General features: G+C 39.6%; 1 protein-coding gene across 4 annotated transcripts in view; it reads right to left on the bottom strand.

Moving 5' to 3' along the window:
• The window catches only part of LOC122659828 (probable sphingolipid transporter spinster homolog 2), a 75472-nt gene that overhangs the window by 46171 nt on the left and 6090 nt on the right, over positions 1–23211 (bottom strand). For 3 of the 4 annotated variants that reach the window (XM_043854966.1, XM_043854965.1, XM_043854962.1), the window contains exons 2-6: positions 19480–19611; positions 17541–17642; positions 15434–15538; positions 15222–15297; positions 13341–13415 (exon numbers count right to left, since the gene is read on the bottom strand). In XM_043854966.1, coding sequence (XP_043710901.1) covers positions 13341–13415; positions 15222–15297; positions 15434–15538; positions 17541–17642; positions 19480–19611 — 490 coding nt within the window. Of the gene's footprint in view, positions 1–13340; positions 13416–15221; positions 15298–15433; positions 15539–17537; positions 17643–19479; positions 19612–23211 lie in introns of all 4 variants that reach the window. The other variant, XM_043854963.1, reaches the window with a different exon arrangement.

Below are 23211 nucleotides of genomic sequence, written 5' to 3'. Positions count from 1 at the left end.
TTCGCTACAGTAGCAAAAGTCTCTTTATAATCGATTCCTTGGGTTTGAGTGAACCCTTTGGCGACTAATCTCGCCTAGTATCTCTCCACAGAACCATCAACCTTGTGCTCACAACAAAGACCCATTTACAACCAACAGGCCTCTTCCCATGTGGAGAACTTACCAAATCCCAGGTCTGATTTTTCACAAGGGCAAGCATTTCTTCATTCATTGCCTCCTTCCATTTTGGTTCGGCTATTGCTTCCTGCCAAGTGTTAGGTATAGAGACAGAGGACAAAGAGGATATGAAAGCATGAAAGGCAGGAGTTAGAGAGTTGTAGGACACAAAGTTTGAGATAGGATGCTGAGTGCAACTTCTTTTTTGTTTGCGAACAGCAATGGGTAAATCAAGACTAGGATCAAAAGGGGGCTTACCCGAAGTATGACTAGGAGCAAGATTTGGAGTAGGAACAGATGCCGATTGCGTAGGTGGTGCAGCAGTGGTGGTTTCTCTCTTTGTACTGAGGACCATCTGTAGGAAAATCAGTTCCCCGAGTGTATTTCTGTTTCACAAGTCTCTCCCCCTGCACCTGTTGTTCAACCTGTCCCACTTTTTGTTCTTGACTTGTAACTCCATCCTCTAGTTCAATAGAAACATCTTCAATGGTTGGTATCTCAACATCTAAAGGAACAATCAGCGGGACCTCTTCATTACTTTGAGTCTCCCCTTGCAGAGGTACCGGCGGTGCAAAGTAAGCCTCTGACTCCCGAAAGACAACATCCATAGTAACCAACACCTTTCTGGTAAGAGGATGGTAGCACTTATAGCCCTTCTGAGTCGGTGAGTAACCAAGAAAAATGCACCGTAATCCTTTGGGATCAAGCTTACCATGGACGTAGTGATTTCGTGCAAACACAACACAGCCAAACAGTTTTGGGGGCACCACAAAGGTGGATTTGCCAACCAACATCTCCAATGGACAGCGGCCACCCAAGACACGAGATGGAAGTCGATTGATGAGGTAAGTAGTTGTAAGCACGGCATCACCCCAGAAACGAGGAGGGACGGACATGGTGAACATAAGGGAACGAGCTACCTCCAGTAGATGTCTATTCTTGCGTTCAGCCACTCCATTTTGAGCGGGAGTGTCAACACAAGAAGTCCGGTGTATGATCCCATAGCCGTCCAAATAGGAACGGAAAGCACCATCCATATATTCTTTGCCATTATCTGAGCGAAGAATCTTCACCTTGGCATCGAATTGGGTCTGGACCATTTTGTGGAATAACATAAAACAATTGAACACATCACTCTTTCTATGCATCAAATATACCCAAGTCGTCCGGCTAAAACAATCGATAAATGTGACAAACCATCGAAACCCAGAGGTAGAAACACAACGGGCAGGGCCCCAAACATCAGAATGAATTAAACCAAAAGGAGTCAAACTTCTGTTGTCTGAAATAGGAAAAATACTCTGAGTTTGCTTTGCCAAAGTGCAATCATCATAAGAAAAGTTGTGTTTATTACATTGTTTTACCAGACTAGGAAACAAAGTATATAAAACCCCCGGGGGATGACCCAAACGATGATGCCAATTATTTAACTCAAGCAATGCAGAATCAAAACTAGAAGATGCCGGCTGTGATGTCAATGCTGTCCTGGAACTTTCAAGCACGTACAGACCACCAACCACCTTACAACATGCAATCGTACTATCCGTTTCCAAATCCTGAAATAAACAATGAGTTGGAAAAAATATTACTTTGCAGTTCAAATCCTTAGTCAAACTACTAATGGACAGCAAGTTAGTAGTAAACTTAGGAACATGTAAAACAGAGGAAAGAGTGAGAGAGGAGGAGCACTGAACAGATCCCTTCCCAGAAATAGAAGAAAGAGACCAATCAGCAACCCAACCTTTGACTGGCCTGAAAGAGGAGTATATGTGGAAAAAACAAAGGAAGAACCTGTCATATGGTTGGTTGCTCCTGAGTCAATAACCCAAGAGTCAGGCATGACCGAGATGCAATTCCCACCAAAAGAAATACCTGTGGAAGAAGGTGCATTGGAAGGAGCAGGTAGAGACAAAGCCGAAGCCGCCATGGAAGGAGATACAGATGCCAAAGAAGATGTGTCCAAGCGATTCATCATATCCTGCAGATTGTGCAACTCAGCCATCACAGAGGAAAGAGACTGTTCAAATGGATCTTCAATGGCAACTGGATTAGCACGAGAGGAACTAGGCCGATTGGAACCCCCCTTTCCACGCCCACGAGTATCCGCAGGACGACCATGAAGCTTCCAACATCAGTCCTTAGTGTGCCAGTCCTTCCCACAATGATCGCATTTAATACGCGGGCGATCACTAGACGGCCGATCAGTAGGAGGAGGACGAGAGGAATTTTCACGGGTAAAACCCACATACAAGAATACTCCCATGGACAGATTTACCCTTGGACTCATATTACAACACTCCCCCTCAATGGCTAAATTTTAGTCCAAACTAAGCAAGGAAAGTTGCTCAAATCTGATTCAAAGTTTTAGTAAAATTACCAAAATGCCATCAAATGGAGATCAATATAAAAAAAAAAACCTTAGGATTATTAGAACAGAAACAGAAACCCAGAAACAAAAGTAGAAGAATTAGTTTTAAAAGAGAATTTCGGTAACTTGAAAATCTTAGTTCTGCTGAGGCTAAAAGTCTGGTTGAGTGGACTATGCTGGCTATGTTATCACATGGTTCTGGTCACACTAATTTTCAGTAAGAATGAAGGGTGCAATCAAAAAATAATTCTGATCAAAATTTTTATTCCTAGAAACAGGGGTGCAATAGTAGCAGTTAGAAGAAAATAACGAGGGGAGGCTTGATAGCTCTGACTTATTAGGAATTTCAGAATAGAATATGAATTGAAACTAAGATTTAAAAATTTTCAGAAGTTTCAGATCCAAACAACAGCAGAAAAGCAGCTGAAAACAGAGCATAGGAAACTTAACAAAATAAGAAATTTTCTAACCTGTCAAGCATCTTATAGTTGCAGCAACCTTCCAACGGAGGTTGAAGAACAAGAAGAAAGGAATCAAAGGGTCTTACTGAAGACTTAGAAACGCATTGGGACCCACCAATTACGGATTTTTATCTGCTCCATTACTGACATGCTCCATTTTGCTCCAATACACATTTAGATTGCCAACACATGGCATATTAAACTCCTACAGTCAGATTTGGAGGATGACATTTATTCACCCAACACTAACCTAACCCGAGTTACCCATTCTCTATCCTCTCTCACTCCTCCCTCCCCCTCTCTCTCTCTGCTGCGACTTTCCAAAAACGACGAGCAGCTCCGGCGGAAACTCTCCCGAGGGCATATCAAATTCCTGCAAATCGTGAGCGCAGAGATTTGGGAGGAAGAAACACAAATGGAATAAAACAAGAGCCCTTTTGATAAAAATCCGCGACAGAGCTTTTTAAGAGTATTGAGAGACTTATTAGAGAAACTGGGTGGACAGGCGTCACTCAGCAGCCCTGAAGTTGCCATTTTGCTTTGTCTTCTTCTTCCTCCCAAGTCTCACCTTTGCAGAGGCCTCAATAAAATAAGTCATTTGCCCATTATTCTCTCTCTCTCTCTCTCTCTCTCTCTCTCTCTGTTCAGGTATTTCCATCAAAGAACACAAAGCAAATAAAATCAAACCTCTCCTTTCTATCTTTCTCTTACTCTTCTTTTCCGCTTTTTATTTCAGTCAACTCTTTGTCTTTGTTTTTCAATGTCATACGATCTTTTTCTCTTAGATGGTTCTTTCTTTCGACGCCCTACCTCTGATATCGTCTCCTCCGATGTCGACTTCCCTCTTTTGCCTTTCTCACTGATCCGTCATCACTGCCCACTGAAATCCTCCATGGTTTCTCTGACGGCCAGCCAAACAGCTTTCATCAATTCTCAAAACTAAACTATGCTCTCGGTTAATCTCTTCTCTTGTTCTCCACCCAGCCAAAAATTGAGTTACTCGTTGCTTGAGCCAACGACCCAGGCTCAATCTCAACCTACCGAACTCAATTCTGCTGATGGGCTCACATGTTTGTCTGCTTTGGATATGGACACACTTGGGTTGATGTCAGAAGGTTGTTATGTGAATCTTGAATCTTCTCTTCTTCCTGAAGGACCCAACTGGAATGTTTCAGAGGACCTTCAGCAGCCAATCTCTCGACCAAAGACCCGGTTTTTCGTACCATCCTCGCATCAGTACTTTAATGGAGTCCCCAAATTTCCCAAATCAAGTTGTGGTTCCACCTGAGAACACTAACTGCAACGTGCCCATGCGGACGGTCTGCAACACAGGCGATTTACATGTTAGAACAACCATCCGTCCCTGCTTTCTTTCTCTGCCTTCTTTCCTGTATTTATGTTATATATTGAGCTCTAATGGTTTATTTTCTTTAATTGGGTCTTTTAGAGAATCACAAGAACACACTTGAATCATGGATTTTCTTCCAACCTGTCAGTTGTATGTAGCACAATCACGGAGGAAAACCAACTTCAAAGTAGGAAGGTATAGCCCAGAAGAGAGGAAACAGAGAATTCATAGGTACAGAAGCAAGCGCACACAGAGAAATTTCAACAAGACAATAAAGATAAAAAAAAATGAGAGCCCTCGGGAGAGTTTACGCCGGAACTGCTCGTCGTTTTTGGAGAGTCGCAGCACAAAGAGAGAGAGGGGGAGGAGTGAGAGAGGAGAGAGAATGGGTAACTCGGGTTAGGTTAGTGTTGGGTGAATAAATGTCATCCTCCAAATCTGAGTGTAGGATTTTAATATGCCATGTGTCGGCAATCTAAATGTGTAATGGAGCAAAATGGAGCATGTCAGTAATGGAGACTCAAATACATCCTACAACGGGACCTCTCTTTTAATAAAAGAAAATTATAATTTTACCCCCTTCACATGTGACCACTAAAGGAACCAATATTTGACCAAAACTAGCGTTTATCTTGGGCTGGGAAGGCTGAACCCAGCTGCCTTGGGCGCCTGGGCTTCCGTATTGTGTCCAATTTGTCTATCCCATAAAGAGCCTCTTAAGATGGAAGAGAAAGTACTTCTCTATTGGGCCCAGACTCCAAAATACATGTCCGCATCCATTCTTAAGACCCTCTCCTCTTGATGAGCCTGTTCATAATAGCCCACCTTCATATTTTGCTAGCAACTCAAGTCCATCGGTCTTGGCCAGCTGCTTCAAACCCATTCCACATGCCTTCCCAGCTTTGCCCAACCAGTCCATCCCCTTCACCATGCTCCTGGGCTGGCCTAACAAGCCCCTCTGGCCAGTGACCACCTCTCTCCCTCCATGCCTTCATTGTCATAGTTCAAGATCTCGCTTCACTTTTAACTCGATCTCGTAGGATCTCGAGATGAAACGCCATGCGATACACAAATATGTCATTATCTCGCTCGAGATCTCGAGCTATTTCTCGTTTCGGTTTGACTCGGTAGAACCAGAAAGCTCATAATACACCATAACTCGACAAGATCTCGACTCGCTCTCACCTGTCTCGCCTCTGTGAAGGGGAAACTCCATCTTTGGGTCATTTTTTTCATTTCTTTTGGCAAATCACACCTCCAACACCTCATCAAAGCTTGATTCATTAAAGATTGAAGCTGCTAATCTCCTCCAAGCTACATCTCAAGAACCTAAGGTAATTATTCATCTCAAAAACTATATTTTTCATAGAAACATAATCTAAACTTGTAGACAAACAACTTAGGGTCCGGTCCGTAGTCAAAGTAACATTTTGGGTTTGAATTTGTAAAAACTAAGGGTTGCACTATGTTTAGAAGGCCTAAAATAGGGGGAATGTCAAGTTTCAGCCCCTACCTTGGCCATATGGTCATCGAAACCTACCATCGACTTCAGGAAAAAAATACATGATCTCGTCGAGATCTCGATTTCGTGGCCTGGCGAAACCGAGACCTAAAACCTTGTTCATTGTTGACGGGTATGGACCCTAGTTCACCCGACCTAACCCCCACTCACCTCACCCTCCTCCCTCGCCCATTATGCCAACCCCTCTCCTCCTGCAGTGACTGAACTAGTGCAACCTACCCCCATCATTGCAACCCCTCTCCTCCCTGCAATGCTGATCTCTCATCTTCCCCCTCCTGCTGCCGGTCATCCCCCCCCCCCCACCTCTTTGTGAATACCGGTGGTGACACAAGAGCAACCCATCATCTTCCCGCCATGCATCCCATGGTCCCAGCCCTGTGAGACTTTTGCTGCACCTTGCCCCCTCTGCCCAAATGAAGGGGTCCTCTGGAATACCTGAGATCTTAATACCTCTTCCAACCATGCTGAAGTGCGTTCCTGCATCAAAGCCCAGCATGCTATATTTTGCTGCCTCATTGAAACCAGAGTCAAAGAAGTGAATGCTCCTCGTATTGCCTCCCTTATCGCTCCTTCCTGATCCCTTTGCACAAATTATTCTCATCACCGAAACGGCAGCCTCTGGCTTCTCTAGGACCCCACCAAAATCCAGGATTTAGTGCTGGTCACCTCTTCCAAGCTTCTCCATCTTAAGGTTTCTGATGCCCTTGGTAACAACAGCTTTCTTTCCTCCGCTGTTTATGCCTCTAACCATTCCTTTGGGAGAGCATCGCTTTGGATTAACCTTAAGCATATTGCTTAGTAGATTGGTTCTCTCCCCTGGGAGTTGGGAGGAGACTTCAATGTTGTCCGATTTGGGCATGAAAAGCAGGGTGGTGAGACTATTGACACTTCGTCTATTGATGCCTTTAATGAATACCTTGATGATATTGGTATGAATGATTTGAGATGGTCTGGCCTCAAATGTACTTGGCATAATAGAAGATGTGGTATCTCAAGGATCGCTTGCAAGTTGGATAGGGTCTTGGTCAATGAAGCTTGGCTTTCATCATTCCCCTCTTCCCATGTTACCTTTGACCTCCCCGGTATCTCTAACCATAGCCCCATCATCATATTTGTTCAACCCTACATCTCCTTCGGCCCTAAACCCTTCAAATTCTTCGGCATGTGGTTCTCTCACCCTGATTTCCTCTCCATTGTTAAAGAAGCCTGGGACAAGCTAGTCCATGCCTTTTCAATCCCCCCCCCCTCATTGCCTTTGCTATAAAGCTTCGGAATGTTAAATGTGCCCTTAAAATTTGGAACAACTCCTGTGGGAACATCCAATCATTGATTTCTATAAGCAAGAGATCAGCTTTTAGATATTCAGTCATTGGTTTCTGATGGAATATTTGGGGAATTGAACTTGTGTCAATGAGACACAAGTCCTCTATATTTATAATAAACATAATAAAGTACAAGTTACAATAATACCCTTAGGGCAACACAGACTAAACCCTACTAGACCATTATACCCTTGTACCCCATATTACAACACTCCCCCTCAAGTTAGTGCATAAATATCAACCATGCCCAACTTGCTAACAACTGAAACAAAGTATTTACTAGGCAAGCCCTTAGTAAATACATCAACCAACTGATCACCCGAAGGAACAAACTACATACAAACAAGACCCTAATCGAGTTTCTCCATGACAAAATGACGATCAATCTCCACATGTTTGGTTAGGTCATTTTGTACCGGATTATGGGCAATATTGATCGCAGATTTACTATCAGAGTAGAGACGCATGGGCAACTCAGACGGAACTCCAAGATCCTGAAGTAAACTCTTCAACTAGAGTAACTCACAAATGCCAAGGGTCATGGCTCGAAATTCTGCTTCTGCACTAGAATGAGCTACGACAGATTGCTTCTTGCTCCTCCAGGTGACAAGATTGCCACCAACATTGGTATAGTAGCCATAAGTAGACCTCCTATCATCAGGACAGCCTGCCCAATCAGCATTTGTGTATGACTCAATGCGAAGGTGATTGTGGGATGAGATGAGAACACCTTTTCCAGGAGCAGCCTTTAAGTAACGCAAGATACGGTATACTGCATCCAAATGGGATGAATAGGGATCATGTATATACTGTCTCACCATGCTTACAGCAAATGCAATATCTGGACGAGTGTGAGATAAATAAATGAGTCTCCCAACTAGTCGTTGATAACTAGTCTTGTCAATAGGTTCTCCTTCCTTACTTCAAAGATGAGAATTAGGTTCTACAGGGTGTCAACCGGCTTGCAGCCCAACATTCCTGTATCAGTTAATAGATCAATTGTGTATTTCCTTTGAGAGAGTGAAATACCCTTAGCCAAATACACCACTTCAATACCCAAGAAATATCTCAATTTCCCTAAGACTTTGATTTCAAACTCCTGTCCCAAGAACTTCTTCAGTGAGGAGATCTCTTCTACACTACTCCCAGTGATAACAATATCATCTACATAAACTATCAAAATAGTGATATGTGTGGGAATTCTCTTAATGAAGAGAGTGTGATCGGCATTGCTTTGCTTGAAACCTATTGACACCATTGCCTTATGGAATCTCCCGAACCATGCCCCGGGAGATTGCTTCAAACCATACAAAGCACGATTGAGTTTACATACCTTCCCCTGAGTCTTCTGAGAAGCAAATCTTGGAGGAACATCCATGTATACCTCTTCTTCAAGTTCACCATGCTGGAATGTATCTTTTACATCTAATTGTTGAAGATCTCATCCTTGATTCACAACATATGATAAAATTACTCTTACAATGTTCATCTTGGCTACAGGTGCAAAAGTCTCCGGGTAGTCAATCCCATAAGTCTGGGTAAATCCTCTAGCAACCAGCCAGGCTTTGTATCTATCCAAAGACCCATCAGCTTTGTACTTCACAACAAACACCCATTTGCACCCTGCAGCTTTCTTCCCTGAAGGAAGGGATACCAGTGTCCATGTATTATTTTTCCTAAGACCTTGCATTTCTTCATTCATAGCCTCTATCCATTTAGAATGAGCCAATGCTTCCTGCCAAGTGTTAGGAATAGAAACAGACAACAGAGAAGAAATAAAGGCATGAAAGGAAGGAGACAAAGAGTCATATGACACAACATTAGAGAGAGGATGTTGAGTACATAACCTTTTTGGGTTTCTAACAGCAATGGGTAAATCAAGAGATGGATCACTAGAAGAAATAGACTCACCAAACACATTTGGAGCACATGGTTGACCTAAATTTGGGAAGTCCAATCGGCGAGGAGAGATGGTGGTGGTCTTAGTATCCTGCACTTTAATTTTCTTCTTTCGAGAACGAACAAACACCTTTAAAGGAGAAAGAAGAGTGGGTTGAGGCTCCCCCTGAACCGTGGGTTGGAGAGGACCAGATTCTTCTTCTACCCTGGGCTGCTGCTCTTGACTAGTAACACCATCAGAAACTTCAATATCATCTTTCAGCATGGGAAGCTCCATAGGGGCAATCATAAATGGCACCTCTTCACCCGAAGTCCCAAACTCCCCTTGAAGAGGTGCAGGGTAGTATGGAACAGTTTCTTGAAAGATCACATCCATGGAAACAAATAACCGGCGTGATGGAGCGTGATAGCACTTGTAGCCCTTCTGTGTAGCAGAATATCCCAAGAATATCCATTTAATTCCCCTAGGATCAAGCTTGCCATGTATGTGGTGATTGCGAGCAAAGGCAACACACCCAAACACCTTGGGAGGATCAACAAATGAGGAAGAGCCCATAAGAATATCAAGAGTGCAGCGACCATCCAGCATACGATAAGGCAACCAATTTATCAAATAAGCAGCCATTAAAACAGCATCAGCCCAAAACTGTGGAGGAACATGCATAGCAAACATCAAAGAACGGGCAATTTCCAATAGATGGCGATTTTTTCTTTCTGCAAGGTCATTTTGGGCTGCAAGGCCATTTTGGGCTGATGTATCGACACAACTGGTCGGGTGTATAATCCCCTCATCAAAGAGATAGGATTGAAGATCACCAACCATGTATTCCCGCCCATTATCAGTCCCAAGGATTTTAATCTTGATATCAAACTGGTTTTGCACCATCTTATGGAAAGTCCTTTTTTTTTTTTTGGTAAAAATCTTATGGAAAGTCTTGAAACAATGAGAAACATCACTCTTTTGATGAAGCATATAAACCCAAGTAGGTTGACTAAAGCCATCAATAAAGGTAACAAACCATCGAAATCCAGCGATAGACACACAACGGGCAGGGGCCCACACATCAGAATGAATAACACCAAAAGGGATTAAAATTCTATTATCAAAAATAGGAAATGTATGTCGAGTTTGCTTTGCCGAAGTGCAAGCATCACAAAGAAAACTATTTGGATTACACTGTTTCAATAAAGAGGGGAAAAACTTAGATTAAACTCCTAAGGGTGGATGACCCAAATGGCGATGCCACATGTGAAGTTCAGATAATGCACAGGAAGATGCCTCAAGGAGAGAAGCCACAGTAGATCATGCAGAAGGACTGTCAGGCAGATAAAGACCACCAGCCATCCGACCATTGCCAATCGTACTTCCTGTGTTCAGGTCCTGAAAAACACAATGAGAAGGATAGAAAGTCACCTTACAGTTTAAATACCTAGTAAGGCTACTAATAGACAAGAGATTAGTAGAAAATTAAGGGACATGGACAACTGAAGAAAGGGAAATACTAGGAGAGCATTTGATGGACCCTTTTCCTGAAACAGAGGATAGGGAACCATTAGCTACACGAACCCGACTAGTACCTAACAATGGAGAATATTGGAAAAAATGGGAGGGTGATCCGGTCATGTGATTAGCGGCCTCGGAATCGATTATCCAAGAGATAGGAAAACCATCCGAGGAACATTGGCCACCAAAACAAATACCTGAGGAGTCATGGGATTGTGGCAGAACAGTAGCAGAGGCAGCACTGGCACTGGGAGAAGCTCCAGAAGAAGTCGTCACCAACCTGGTCATCAAGCGACGGAGGTGAAGAAACTCATCAGAAGAAAGAGGGGCATCACCGGATGGCTCATCTGAAGTCATATGATGGGCAGCAGCTGAACTTTGACCACAAGTAGGAGGTTTACCATATAACTTCCAGAAACGATCTCTAGTGTATTGCTCCTTCCCACAGTAATCACACTTCAAAGGGGGCTTCTCAGAAGATGACCCATCAGTCACACAAGCAGAAGATCCCTGGGTAGAATTCCCACAGGAAGGAGTGCCTAACGTGTAAAGAGTAGATTTCTCTATGGGAATGGTGTGGACCATAGTAGTACAGCGGCTATCTTCAAAAGCAACTATAGCATATGCCTGCTCAAGAGAAGGGAAGGGATCGCGATTGAGAACATGTGCCCGAATCTGATCAAACTCCATATTCAGCCCAGCCAAAAAATCATAGACCGGTAGCGTATCTTCCCATTGGCGAAAGGCAACAGTATCAGTCTCACATGTTGCAGTAAATCGCCCATAAAAATCCAAGGCTTGTCAATAACCACACATCGTGTTGTAATACCCATGAGAATTTTATTCACCGAAAAAAAAATCTCATTCAAAGTACCTTTAGTAGTATCCCAATATATTTTCTTATTCGAACGCTCCAAGGTCAGTCTCAAAGAAAATGGAGGGAATTGTTAGGAAATTCTCATGGGTAGAGGCAAAGGAAAAGAGAACAACTTTTCCTTTGGTATAAGATGGAAATGCGTAATGCAGACCAAAAAGAAAAATGTTGAGGCCTGGGAATCAGACCTTTCAAGTTTATGAGTAGAGCTTGGCTATGTGCTGTTGAGATTCAGAGCAAATGGCTCCATGAGATCTCTCACTGCCTGCAAATATGGTGTGTACAATAGGGGCTCTGAATTCTGGTGCTACAGATGTAAGAGTTCCTCTTGGTATGGGAATTTGGAACTTCAAGAACAGCATGGAACACTTCTTGTCTCTCATCAGGTATATGGTGGGTGATGGGTCAAAGGCAATATTTTGGGAGAACACTGTTATGTTGGGAAAAGTTCCATGTTTTCCCCCAACAATATGTCACAACTTCATCACATTTTGAAATTTCTCTAAAATATTTGCTCAATAACTCATTTTTTGATGGCCAAAATTACGAATGAAATCAAAATTGTAAACCTTGCAGAAGAAAGAGGATGGTGTACAATGAGGGGCCATTACGGAGGTAGGCAGTGAAGAGGCCAAAATTCAAGGAATTGAAACAGGGGACCATGTAGACTCTTTCTGATCTAATAAATGATGGATTGTCCAATCCACTGTGGATCAATCCAATCCTGACAACAGATCAAAAACAATGCATTGTGTAATATGACTTGGATCAGTCCCACCAATCTGATCCATAAAGGGACTGTGCATTTCTTGAAACCATACATGAGAAAAGAACCTGACTTCCTGAGCCTTGTCTTGCATGGAACTCCATATTTCTCCCAAGAAAATTGATAGACCTCATCTGCCTTAACTCAATCTCCCTCCCCTTGGCCTGAGAATCTTGTGGAGAAGACTTCCACTATCATATATGTTGGAAACACTACAACACGAAATGCTTACATCTCTAATTAAGAAGCAAACATTCTTCATTATTAAAAAAACTGATGGGGACAAATGAAAGAGTCTTCAAATAGAGCACGAATGATCCTATGTTTAAATGGATTTTAAGGCTTTGCACCTGAAATAATATCAAAGCTTGGGTAACCAGTGACAGAGACAAGGAGAAAAGAAGAAGATGGAGGAAATCAAGATAGAAGGCGGCTGAACACGATAGATTGATTGATCTATCGTGAGCAGCAATGTCTATTTATAATTAGGGACCGACTCTTAGTAGGCAGTCTACTAAGAGTCAAAGACTCATTACAATGAAAGTAAAGTAGAAATAAAACACTACCCAAGTCTAATAAGTCTAATTACAATAGGCAAGAGAAATAACAACTAGATAAGCTAAGGTATGATCCCACGGTAAAGAGGTCCATGGATCACAACCCCGAACCGAGACACACTTTAACAGCATCCATGCTTTGCATGACTTTAAACTTCAAAACCAAATGGGATGAGATCATAAATGAGGCTTAGTTTTAGCAGTTGACATATTTCTTTTGATCATGCTCTCCGTTTCTTTTAAATAGAGTGGAATGGTGAAAAAATTCATGTAACCCATCCAAGTAGAGATAAGGCTCATTGTCCCTAGTGTTATACCTGAATCATTAGATAAAATATTTCTATAGAATCAAAGTAACTCTTTAATATGCAAATTAGCAGGGAAACTGCAATTATCTTCATCTAACAGGTTATCGATTCAATACAAAGGGGAAGCCAAATACATTCCACTATAGAATACTACAAGGAATCCATATTGGACTAATTAATAAAGACTTAACACACAACATTTAACAAAAAGGAAAAAGAAACTAAGAAACTTTCTAGTTCAAGAAATAAGCTTACCAATCCTCCATAAATATAGCCAATGGCAACTCCAGTTGGTATACACATGTAAAAGATCCCAAGCCACAACATTCTCTGATACCATACCAGAATTACCATAAGAACTTCATATAAAGAATCAGCCAAACTATGAATTCAATGTAAGTCTAAATACATCAGAAAAATAATGATTCAGGGTAAATTTTATAAGCATGAGATATGATACTAGTTAGGAGCAGTTTGTGGTGGAAAGACTCTCAATTGTGTTTGTGGAGTGATACATTTTCTTTCACACATATTCTGAGTAGATAATTAGTTAGCAGATTGCTTGGCCAAGTAGGGTGTAATCAGGCCCCATTTCCACCTATCGAAGCACTTCATAATTCAACACCTCATTACTGAGGCTAAAACTTGCTTATTTCTTTGATACAACAAGAGTGTTCAATCTTCAAAAAGTTGTATCTAGGGAACTGTGCCCGATTTTCCACCATATCTGACCCTGGTGGGGATGGCAAGGGTAGGAAAAGGCTAGAATTCTGAAGCAGTCCCCCATAAATCAAGAAAATTTTAGTACAAAAATATCTACATAAGTTTCTTCCAACTCTGTTAGGATTTCTTTGTCAATAAAAACCCTAACCTGTTGGGAGACATGAAAGAGAATGAATGGGATGGGAATGACTGCTGTACCATACTACCACCACCCTCCATGACTTACTCAGAGCATACATAAGATGAGGATAATGAGAGAGAGCACCTTTGACCCAAAGAACAGAACAACCTAAAGAAAAAGCAAGAAGTCCCAAAATGGGGTGCACCCATAAATCCATTGGGTTCGCTTTGAAGAATTCTTAAGAAGCACTCCCCCACCCCTGAAAGATATCTCATACTGGATGAGAGCTCATGCATGTAGCTTTTCTATTGTGTCGCGTACTTGCAGAAACCTTCACTCATTGCATAATTTGAATATGCTCTGGATATATATATACTGTCAATATATGACCTTATGCTGCAGATAAACTTTGAGAATAAAAATCTAAAAATAATCAAAAAGAGCATTTTCTTGTTGCAGCATCCAAGAGAACAAGGTGTTCAAGTGAGAAGACTCAGTCAGGTATTCTCTGATAAGATGAGAGTCCACAAAAACCTAGCCTCACTGCATATACACCTTTTAAGTATTTATCGAGCTTCCATCATCAATATTTAATTTCTAGGAATAATCCCTACTATTATCCTTTTTGCTTAATCATACTTTCTTCTTTTCTGAACAGCATAAAGGAATATCCTAAAAAACAATATTCCCTATATCCAAAACGGATTGGATCTCCATTTTTCAATCAACCACCCACCTGTTATTAAATGTACACATGGAGAATAAAAAATAAAGGTCTTCCAAAACCCTAGGGTTACTTTCCCTGATAAACAGGAAATCCCACTAAATGCCCAAACGACCAATCACCTGAACCTACCAACCATACATGGCTCATTGTCTCTAAACAGAATTAGGGGTGCACATTCGAGTATATACTTGAAGAGAGGCAACCAAACAAACTGAAGTGTGTGTTACATTGCCGTCTTCATCCAAACAAAATCCTACAGATCTAATCACATCATAGAACATTAAATTAAATATGCTCCAACAACACAAAATTAGAAATAACTACTTTCCATCAACAAAATTAGAAATAACATTGACACTTAAAATTATATCAATGACAATTCACTGTCATGCAAAGTTATAGCATGAAAATTCTGCACGCCTACCAGAAGAGCATAATAGAATGGATGAAATATAACATCCACTGAATTTCTTAAAATATCAGGGCGACTTAGTTTACAAAAATTACGATAATCAATCAACAAAGCCACATCCAATTCTGATTGACTACTAGATAAGAAACAAACCTGAGCAGCAGGGGCATTATCATCTATAAACGGAGCGGCAAGGCTTATAAATGACGCCTCACCAACACCTACCAGCCTGAATGGAAAACAGCAGCATTTTGCTAACATAAGAAAAATAAAAGTCACAAGCAATGAAATCTTCTCTCTCCCCCCCTCCAACCCCCAAAAGAAAAAAAAATTTCCGTATGTCGAATGGAATTTGTTAAACTTACATGCGGAATATTGTAATGGACCAAAAATTAAATGAAAAACCACAGCCAGCTGCAGCGAAGGTCCAAACTGACAATCCAACTCCAATAAGCCTAAATGGATTGGTACTGCAAGAGACCATTCAGAAGAACTTACAAACTAATACAGGACTAGAAGCAACGAAAACTATTTCAGAACGCATACAATTAAAAATGGCTAATTTACTTGATAAGAGAACAATGAAATACAGTGAAATGCAAAACAAAACATATGGTCATCGACGATTCAAAAACCCTTCCAAGGCCTTCTTTAGGTTATTTTATCCTGAGTAAAGGATATATAGTGTTTTCTTTCTTCTGGCTTCAGTCATGTATTATCCCATTCACCATTTTTGTTGCGTAGCTTACTTTACTTTAAAGTCACTTATTCAAAAAATAAAAGAATATTCACCTTTTAAAACAAGGTGCTCATGTGTCCTTTTGGCAATGGAGCCTCTGCATCCATATACTCATCTACAACTTTAGTTCCTCTTGAGGCTTTATTTTTATTAATCATTAAAAGGAGAAAAGAAAGGGGGCAATGGGGGACCAAAGTCCAACCAAAAAAAAAGACAGCCCCACCCCGACAAAAAGACGGAATATACAAATACATCCCCACCTATTATTATTGGAAAAAAAGGGTACTCCATTGACACTTATTTCCAGAAATATTGACAAACCAAAATTCTGAAATCTGAGAATCCCAGCACATAGTTTGTTCCTTATTTAAGTCATCATTTGTCATTTCCCATTGAGTATCTGACATGAATAAACTTGCTACTGATGATCTAAACTCCTAATAATTTATGCATGACCCAAAAATGTAACTTTGAAATCTTCCTCATCGAAAAAAGGCCATCACCACTACTGTTTAAGGTAGCCTAGGAAGACAAAGGTACTAATCAACACTGCAGCCTAGGGTTTGAAATGAATCCAGAGGAAAAAGGGGGGGGAGGGGGGGGATGTACCCTGCTGAAAAATGACTACAATGTAACTCAGCAACTATTTAGTTAACTCCCACAAACCCTACTCAGTAAAAGATTTCTATAACTTCTAACAAAATAAATAAATAAATAGAAAAACCAGGAATATATGACAACCCAAACATAAAAATAAATAAGAGAAATACACCCACTACTCAGGCCCACATTGAATGAAGCCCATAAGCTAGCTGGTCTAGCACATTGTTCAAAAACTCAGCGAGATCTCGAATATCTCGAGAATCTCGAGCTTCTCGAGACAAGATGACGTACGAGACACAAAATATGCATAGTTTCAAATAACTCAACCGAAATTTCAAATATTTCAAGAATCTCGGACAAATATCAAATATTTCAAGAATCTCGACCTCCTTAGTACTCATAGCATTGTATTGTTGGGACTTGGGAGTTGAGACGTGGAAGACTAGGGTAGTAAGGTGTCTATGACTTATGTATCATTCATTGTATTTGGGTTGGGTGTCTATGTAATATGCATTGTGAACACTTCACTGTATCTTGTGGTTTATAGTAGAAACTTCAAGTCTTTTAACTATTTCTTAAAAAATTATTCAATTATGTGTCTTCATCCATTATTGCATAACTTACTTGTTTTACTTGCCAATTATGTCTCATATCATACAAACAATGTGTAGAATAGGCAATATTATGTTAAGGGTTCGGCCTTTACTGCCAACCAAGGGTGCAATTCCAAATTCCAAAACACCAAATTGGGTGTTTTTTTTTTTCAATTTGAAGATTTAAATATGTTTATTAAGCCTAAAACAAGGTTCCCTTAAAAGTTTCGGAGCCAACTACTGCCAACTGCCCACCGAAACATCATTTTTTCCAAAAAAAAATGCACTGTCTTGCCGAGATCTCGAGAATCTCGACCTGGTAATCCATAACTTGTTGGCCTAGTATCAATTATTCAGAGCTCCAACATCACTATCAGGGAATTCACATGAATTATGTCAAAACTCAAGATGTAATCTTTTAAATTTTTCTAGTTATTATTTTGATAAAGATAATGTTAAGCAGCTACAGATTTTGCCTCTTAAAAGCTTAATGACCATTGGAAGCTGCATTATTGGTGCACTAGGAGAAGATATTACCTTTTTGCCAGGGATGCAAATATTGGGGAGGCTATCAGAAGTCCAACCATGAAAGCAGATGATAGAACGCCATCCTCAAAATAGTTCAAGTTAAAATCTCCCCTATAATCAGCAGTGGAATGATAAGAAGTTGAACCTAAAGGGATGATTTGTAAAGATAAGCTGAAATTTGTAACTTAAACCCACATAAGATATATGGTGGGGGATCAACAAGTGATTCTTAAATGAGAGGTCTCATTAGCTGGATTATCATAAAATAGCATTGGTAATTATCATCATATGCACATCCTTAACATATGATTTCTCACAAATCACATGAAAGCAGAGACTAACACATGTCACTATAAGAAAACACATAAAACACATAATACACATGATAGAAATCTAGTATATAGAATATCTACCATTCACCTAAACAACTGACCAGCTGCAGAGTGGTCTACACACTGTGTATTTGACTGCCATGGTCTTTCACTTGAAGTTTCACTACCACGTATAAGCAATATGAAAGGAAACATGTTGAATGTTAATTTTGTTTTCCATATTCAGTGCCTCGCAACCAGGAAACAATCTATATCCCATATAACTATGTAGGTGCATCCAAGGAACCATGGAATCCTGCTCTCTTGCAAAAATAGATAATATAAGAATGTGGAAAAAGGAAACATGGTTTTAAATAAGAAACCCCCATACATGGCAAAAGGAATCATCACAGTTCACTATCCATCAGGTGAGGGGGTTGACAGAAAGGCTTCATGAAAGGGATAGAAGATAATCAACATAAATTAAAGCAGAAAAGCTTGGTCTCTTCAATAGCAGAGAAGTATGAGGACAAATTGATGCGATCACGGGACCAAAACCTTTAAATTTGGATTGCTATGGGTCCCAATTAACAAATAAATCAATTTCAAAGGAGAGGTGGCAATTTTGAAAATTCAGGAACAATTCAGGACCTTAAAAGTGTAGGACACAAATAATAGGGTCAAACTAAAATTAAGTTTGAAAGTAGGGAGTATTCTGAAATTACATGGATTGAAATAATTGAACCCAATTTTTAAAAAAGAGGGACTTAATCATAATAATAGGAAGTTAGGTCTGTAGACAGCAACTAGAAGAACAGCCTTTCTTCTTCCTCATGATTCTAACAGGACCGTGAACAGTAGCCACGGTAGCACAGATTCGAAATGAGAGAAGATCCCCTTCATCACTTCACCTTTGGACTAGAGATTCTAGGGCTAAGGTCTTCACCCTGAGGCCTTCCAAAAGCAACCAACAATCAAGTCAAAGATCAAACAGCAGGTGAGAAAATTTTATTTGAAGAGAAGTCTGGCGGTAGAAGTTCAGGCCAGTTCTAAGATCTGTTGGGATCTCTCAGCGAAGATATCTTTTCTGGTCGGGATTCCTGAGTTTCAGATCTCCTTAGGGAAATGATTCAATCCCCAAAATTTCAAGCCAAATCGATTATCTATCAAGGAGTTTGAGGCAGTTCTTTACCATAAGGTAGTGTCAGTTGCAGGAACAAGAACAAACTGAATAATAATAAGATAGAAGAGGAAGAAAATAAGAAAGGACGACTAAGAATAGGACAGAGTACCTGATGGCAGAAACCACAGGGAAGGAGGAAAACATAGGGACAGGACACACAACTGCACAGCTGAAAGGTAAGCCTCGATTTCTTTCAATATTTCATTCCAATCCAAATCTTGGTAACTGGTTACACATAAAAAGAAAATGAAGAAAAGAAATCCTAATTGATTTCTAAAACTGAAACTGAAAAATAGAACTCAAACTCTAGTTCTACTAACGTATCTAATCTCAACATAATTAAATAAGAAAATAAAATTTTTAATTACAAAATTATCCCTATTGAGTCGACCCAGCCTTGCACCTGCATCACAAATATTATAAAATTAAATGGGAACCTCCATATATATCTTACAGAATTCCGCTACCCGCAGTGCATATACCACTGTCTGTGCATGTCCGCATAGTTCCATTCACACCATTGCTTGCTATTGTTCCTCGATCAACATAATTTAACATGTTAATTACACAAAATATTGCAAGTAACCTGCAAAAAGAACAATATATTTATTGTATGCCACAAACAACCGCACATATAAGCAGAAGTGGATATGAATATAAAGATATTGGAAGAGCCTTTGAAAACATTAGGTGAGTGTTTGGATGGCCATTATCCTTCAATGCATCATTCTAATAATAAATCTATTATCATAAATACATTAAATCCAAATTCATTAACTTACAAGTGGGTTATTAACATTCTTGGGTAAAACAATCTAGACACTGTGATAGTATTCATTTCAGGTAGACCGTCAAAATATGTAGAGCCTTGGCCACTGACCTTCATCAGAGTCATGAGAGTTGATGGCAGAAAAGATTCCATTGAACTTTACTCTGACGGTTGTCAAATAAGAATTCTATAACTCGAGTTATAATGTGGTCTTCAGAAGTAGTTCAGGTGAGGTTATTCATGTATTCTTTGGACCATTAAATTCATAGAGGTTTTCCTTGGGAGTTTTCCCCCTTTTAATGATTGGTGCCCTGCCCATCTTTTCATAAAATGTACGTTGACTTTACATAAGAAGGTAATGGTTATTTATATATTATAGGGTCCTGGCAAGAATTGGGATTTTATTACACTACTATGCACAGGGTATACATGAGATAGTATTTAAAGAACTTATACAGACAATAATACGAACTTAAAGGTGAAAAGGAGCTGTTGATGTCCAAAACTAATCAAACAATTAAATAATTATTATCTGAAGGGGAAAAAAAAACTTGATTATCAGCTTGGATAACTGTTTGCTATGCCAGGACACAAATTGAGGTATGAAAACATGTGCATGAAACATAGAAAAAACAAAGTTAGGTCCCTTGATGTTCTTGTTCTTATTTTTTTCCCTCTTAATGCCACTCAACTGATAACAATCAAATGCAAGATGATAAATGTTACAACCGCTCACCCCAAAAGCTTGAGCTACAACAATGTATATCAACACACCTCAACACCCCCTAAATGTCAAGCTTACACACACACGGCTCTGCACATGAGTACGTGACACCATAACATGGTGGCACCATCACATGGCACCAAGTGGCACAACAACACAAAACACAAACCCCTCGCACTTACCAGGGATTGAACACTATACCTTCTAGCTCCGATACCATGTTACAACCGTTTATCCCAAAAGCTTGGGTTGTTAAGTAAGGGCTACAAAAATGTATTATCAACACACATCAACAACAACAACAACAAAACAAAAGTCCTTGAATTGGAATTTACTTCCTCCTCCCTTTTTAGGTTGGGATAAAGTTCAACATTTTAAGTGAAACCTCATTTGCTCCTCCTTCACCCCTGGAGTTTTGCTCTATTTAGGAGAAAAGAGTGCACTCATGTGCAGACTTGCTTTCTCAGTTAGCAACCAGGATTATTGTCTATATTGGACAAGGGATATTGATGGCATCTTCATTTATCAAAAAAAAAAAAAAGGAAATCATCAGCGCCACCCCCTGAGGTATGCCATTACTTTAATGCAACTACACTCATGGTTCGAGAACTCGCGAGATCTCACCGAGTTTCTCGGTTTTTTGTAAGACCGAGTCGAGATGGGCATCGAAACAGAAAAGTGCAATATCTCGGCGAGATCTCGGGCCGTGGGCATGGTTTCGGGTCTCGGGTCTATTTTTTACCCATTTAACTTAACATATAGGAGACCATCTCGACAGAATTCGCTAATCTCGGCGAGTTCTGTCAAGAAGCCCTCAAAACCTCTCTTCTACCTCTTATTCTCTCAAAACCTCTCTTCTACTCTTCATTTTTTTCATGGATTGAAAGCTTTGGAAGGTGATTTTGCTGCCAAACTAAAGATTGAAGTTCACTTTTGCAAGATTCATCAAGTTTTTGAAGGATTTTTGAAAGGTAAGTCATTTTCCCTAAATCTATTTTTTTCAAAAAAAATTGATGAAACCTTGGTAGATTCATGTGATTTTAAGTTATATTACACAACTTTGGCTGATCTATCACCTGATGGAGTCCAAATTTTTTTTCAGTTATTACTTTTTTTATTATAAATTCTGGAAGAAAAAAAATAGGATAAATACTTATTATTTGGATGTGATTTTCAAATATGTTAGACAAGTTTGGATGCTCTACAGCCTCATGGAGTCTCTTTTTTTTTCACCCATTAAATAAAAAAAATATTTTATTTTTCAGATTTAATAATAATATTATTAAAATGATTAAAATATATATAAAATTAAGGAAAAATACCTGTTTTTGTTGGAAAATTATGCACAATGTACATAATGTCCAACTTCAAATGGTGTCAAATACATCATTATGTTATAATATTTTATACTTTAAGGTATAATTATTTTTAATAAAAATTATAAATATTATTTTTAATTAAGAAATAAATACTAGGGTTAGGGAATAAATAAGAGATAGCTATTTGATTGTTCTAGTAGCTTCACATTATGTTAATAGTTATCAATACAATACTTTAAGTGTTTAATACTTTACTTTAAGTCTGTAATAGTTACTAATACATGCTTTTTTATGTAACAGTGTAAAAAATAAGATATTTCTTACACAATAGGGGATATAGCATGGCTACATGGAGTCCCGATGTCTGAGGACAAAAAGAAGTCAAAGTGTAACTACTGTTAATGTAGTCCTAGGTAGGAGTAATCCCACTAGGAACCAGGGTAATAGGATCTCTTAACAAGGCTGGCCGATTGGGAAAGCTTAGGCTAATTAGGGCAGAATTAGGGTTATGGTTAGGGTTTCGACTTAGGGTTTTATTTGGTAATGATGTGCAGAATTTTATGAGTCTAATGGTATAAGTTGGATCAAATTTGGTTGAGGTTGGAATTCTAGGGTTTTGGGTAGGATGCCTTATGAAAATGGACTGTTTGTAAGATCTAGGGTTTAGGGACAGATTTTAGGAAAGAGGTTTATAGGGTATTAATGGGCAGGTCTAGGGGGTTATTTTGGTATAAAGAAGTTAGGGTTTGGATGAGTTACAAAATTCTGCAGTTCTGGACAGAATTGTGTTGCAGGTTTTAGGGTTCTAATGGATCTATGGATTAATGGAAGGGATGATAATAGGAGTAGATGGAGCTTAGGTTAGAGGATTAGAAGAAGAAGGTTAAATGCTGAATTAATAAACTACTTACTTGAAAGATTAAATCTTCAATGGTAGCAGCTTTGAAGAACTAGAAGAAGGACCTCCCGATCTACAAGATGCAAGGAGTCGATCGGAGTCCACCAATCCCTTCACCTTGATATTACCCACAAGGTAGCCTTGATATTACTCACAAGGTTCACTCAACAGAGCAGAGCAGCAGCTATGGCAGCAAACAAAAGCTTTTTCATTAATCAAATTCCTATTCGAGGCTTTGCCCCCTTACAACCTTATATAAAAGACTCAAAAATAGACTTTTACTATAAAAAGGAAAGCCCTAACCCAATTCCTAACCTATTAGGTAACTTAAACTGACTAGGAAACTAAAATAGACTCAAAATAGAGTCCTAATGACTTAAAAACAACTTAAACTACTTAAAATAAAGAAGATTCCCTACTAGCCAATAGGATATAAGAACCTCTTAGCCAATAGGATCACTTCACTTAAATTAGAC

This window comes from Telopea speciosissima, chromosome 4 (genome assembly GCF_018873765.1).
Source record: "Telopea speciosissima isolate NSW1024214 ecotype Mountain lineage chromosome 4, Tspe_v1, whole genome shotgun sequence".
Taxonomy (NCBI): Eukaryota; Viridiplantae; Streptophyta; class Magnoliopsida; order Proteales; family Proteaceae; genus Telopea; species Telopea speciosissima.
The sequence above is the reverse complement of the archived record's forward strand: the minus strand, read 5'-3'. Positions and strand labels throughout refer to the sequence as shown.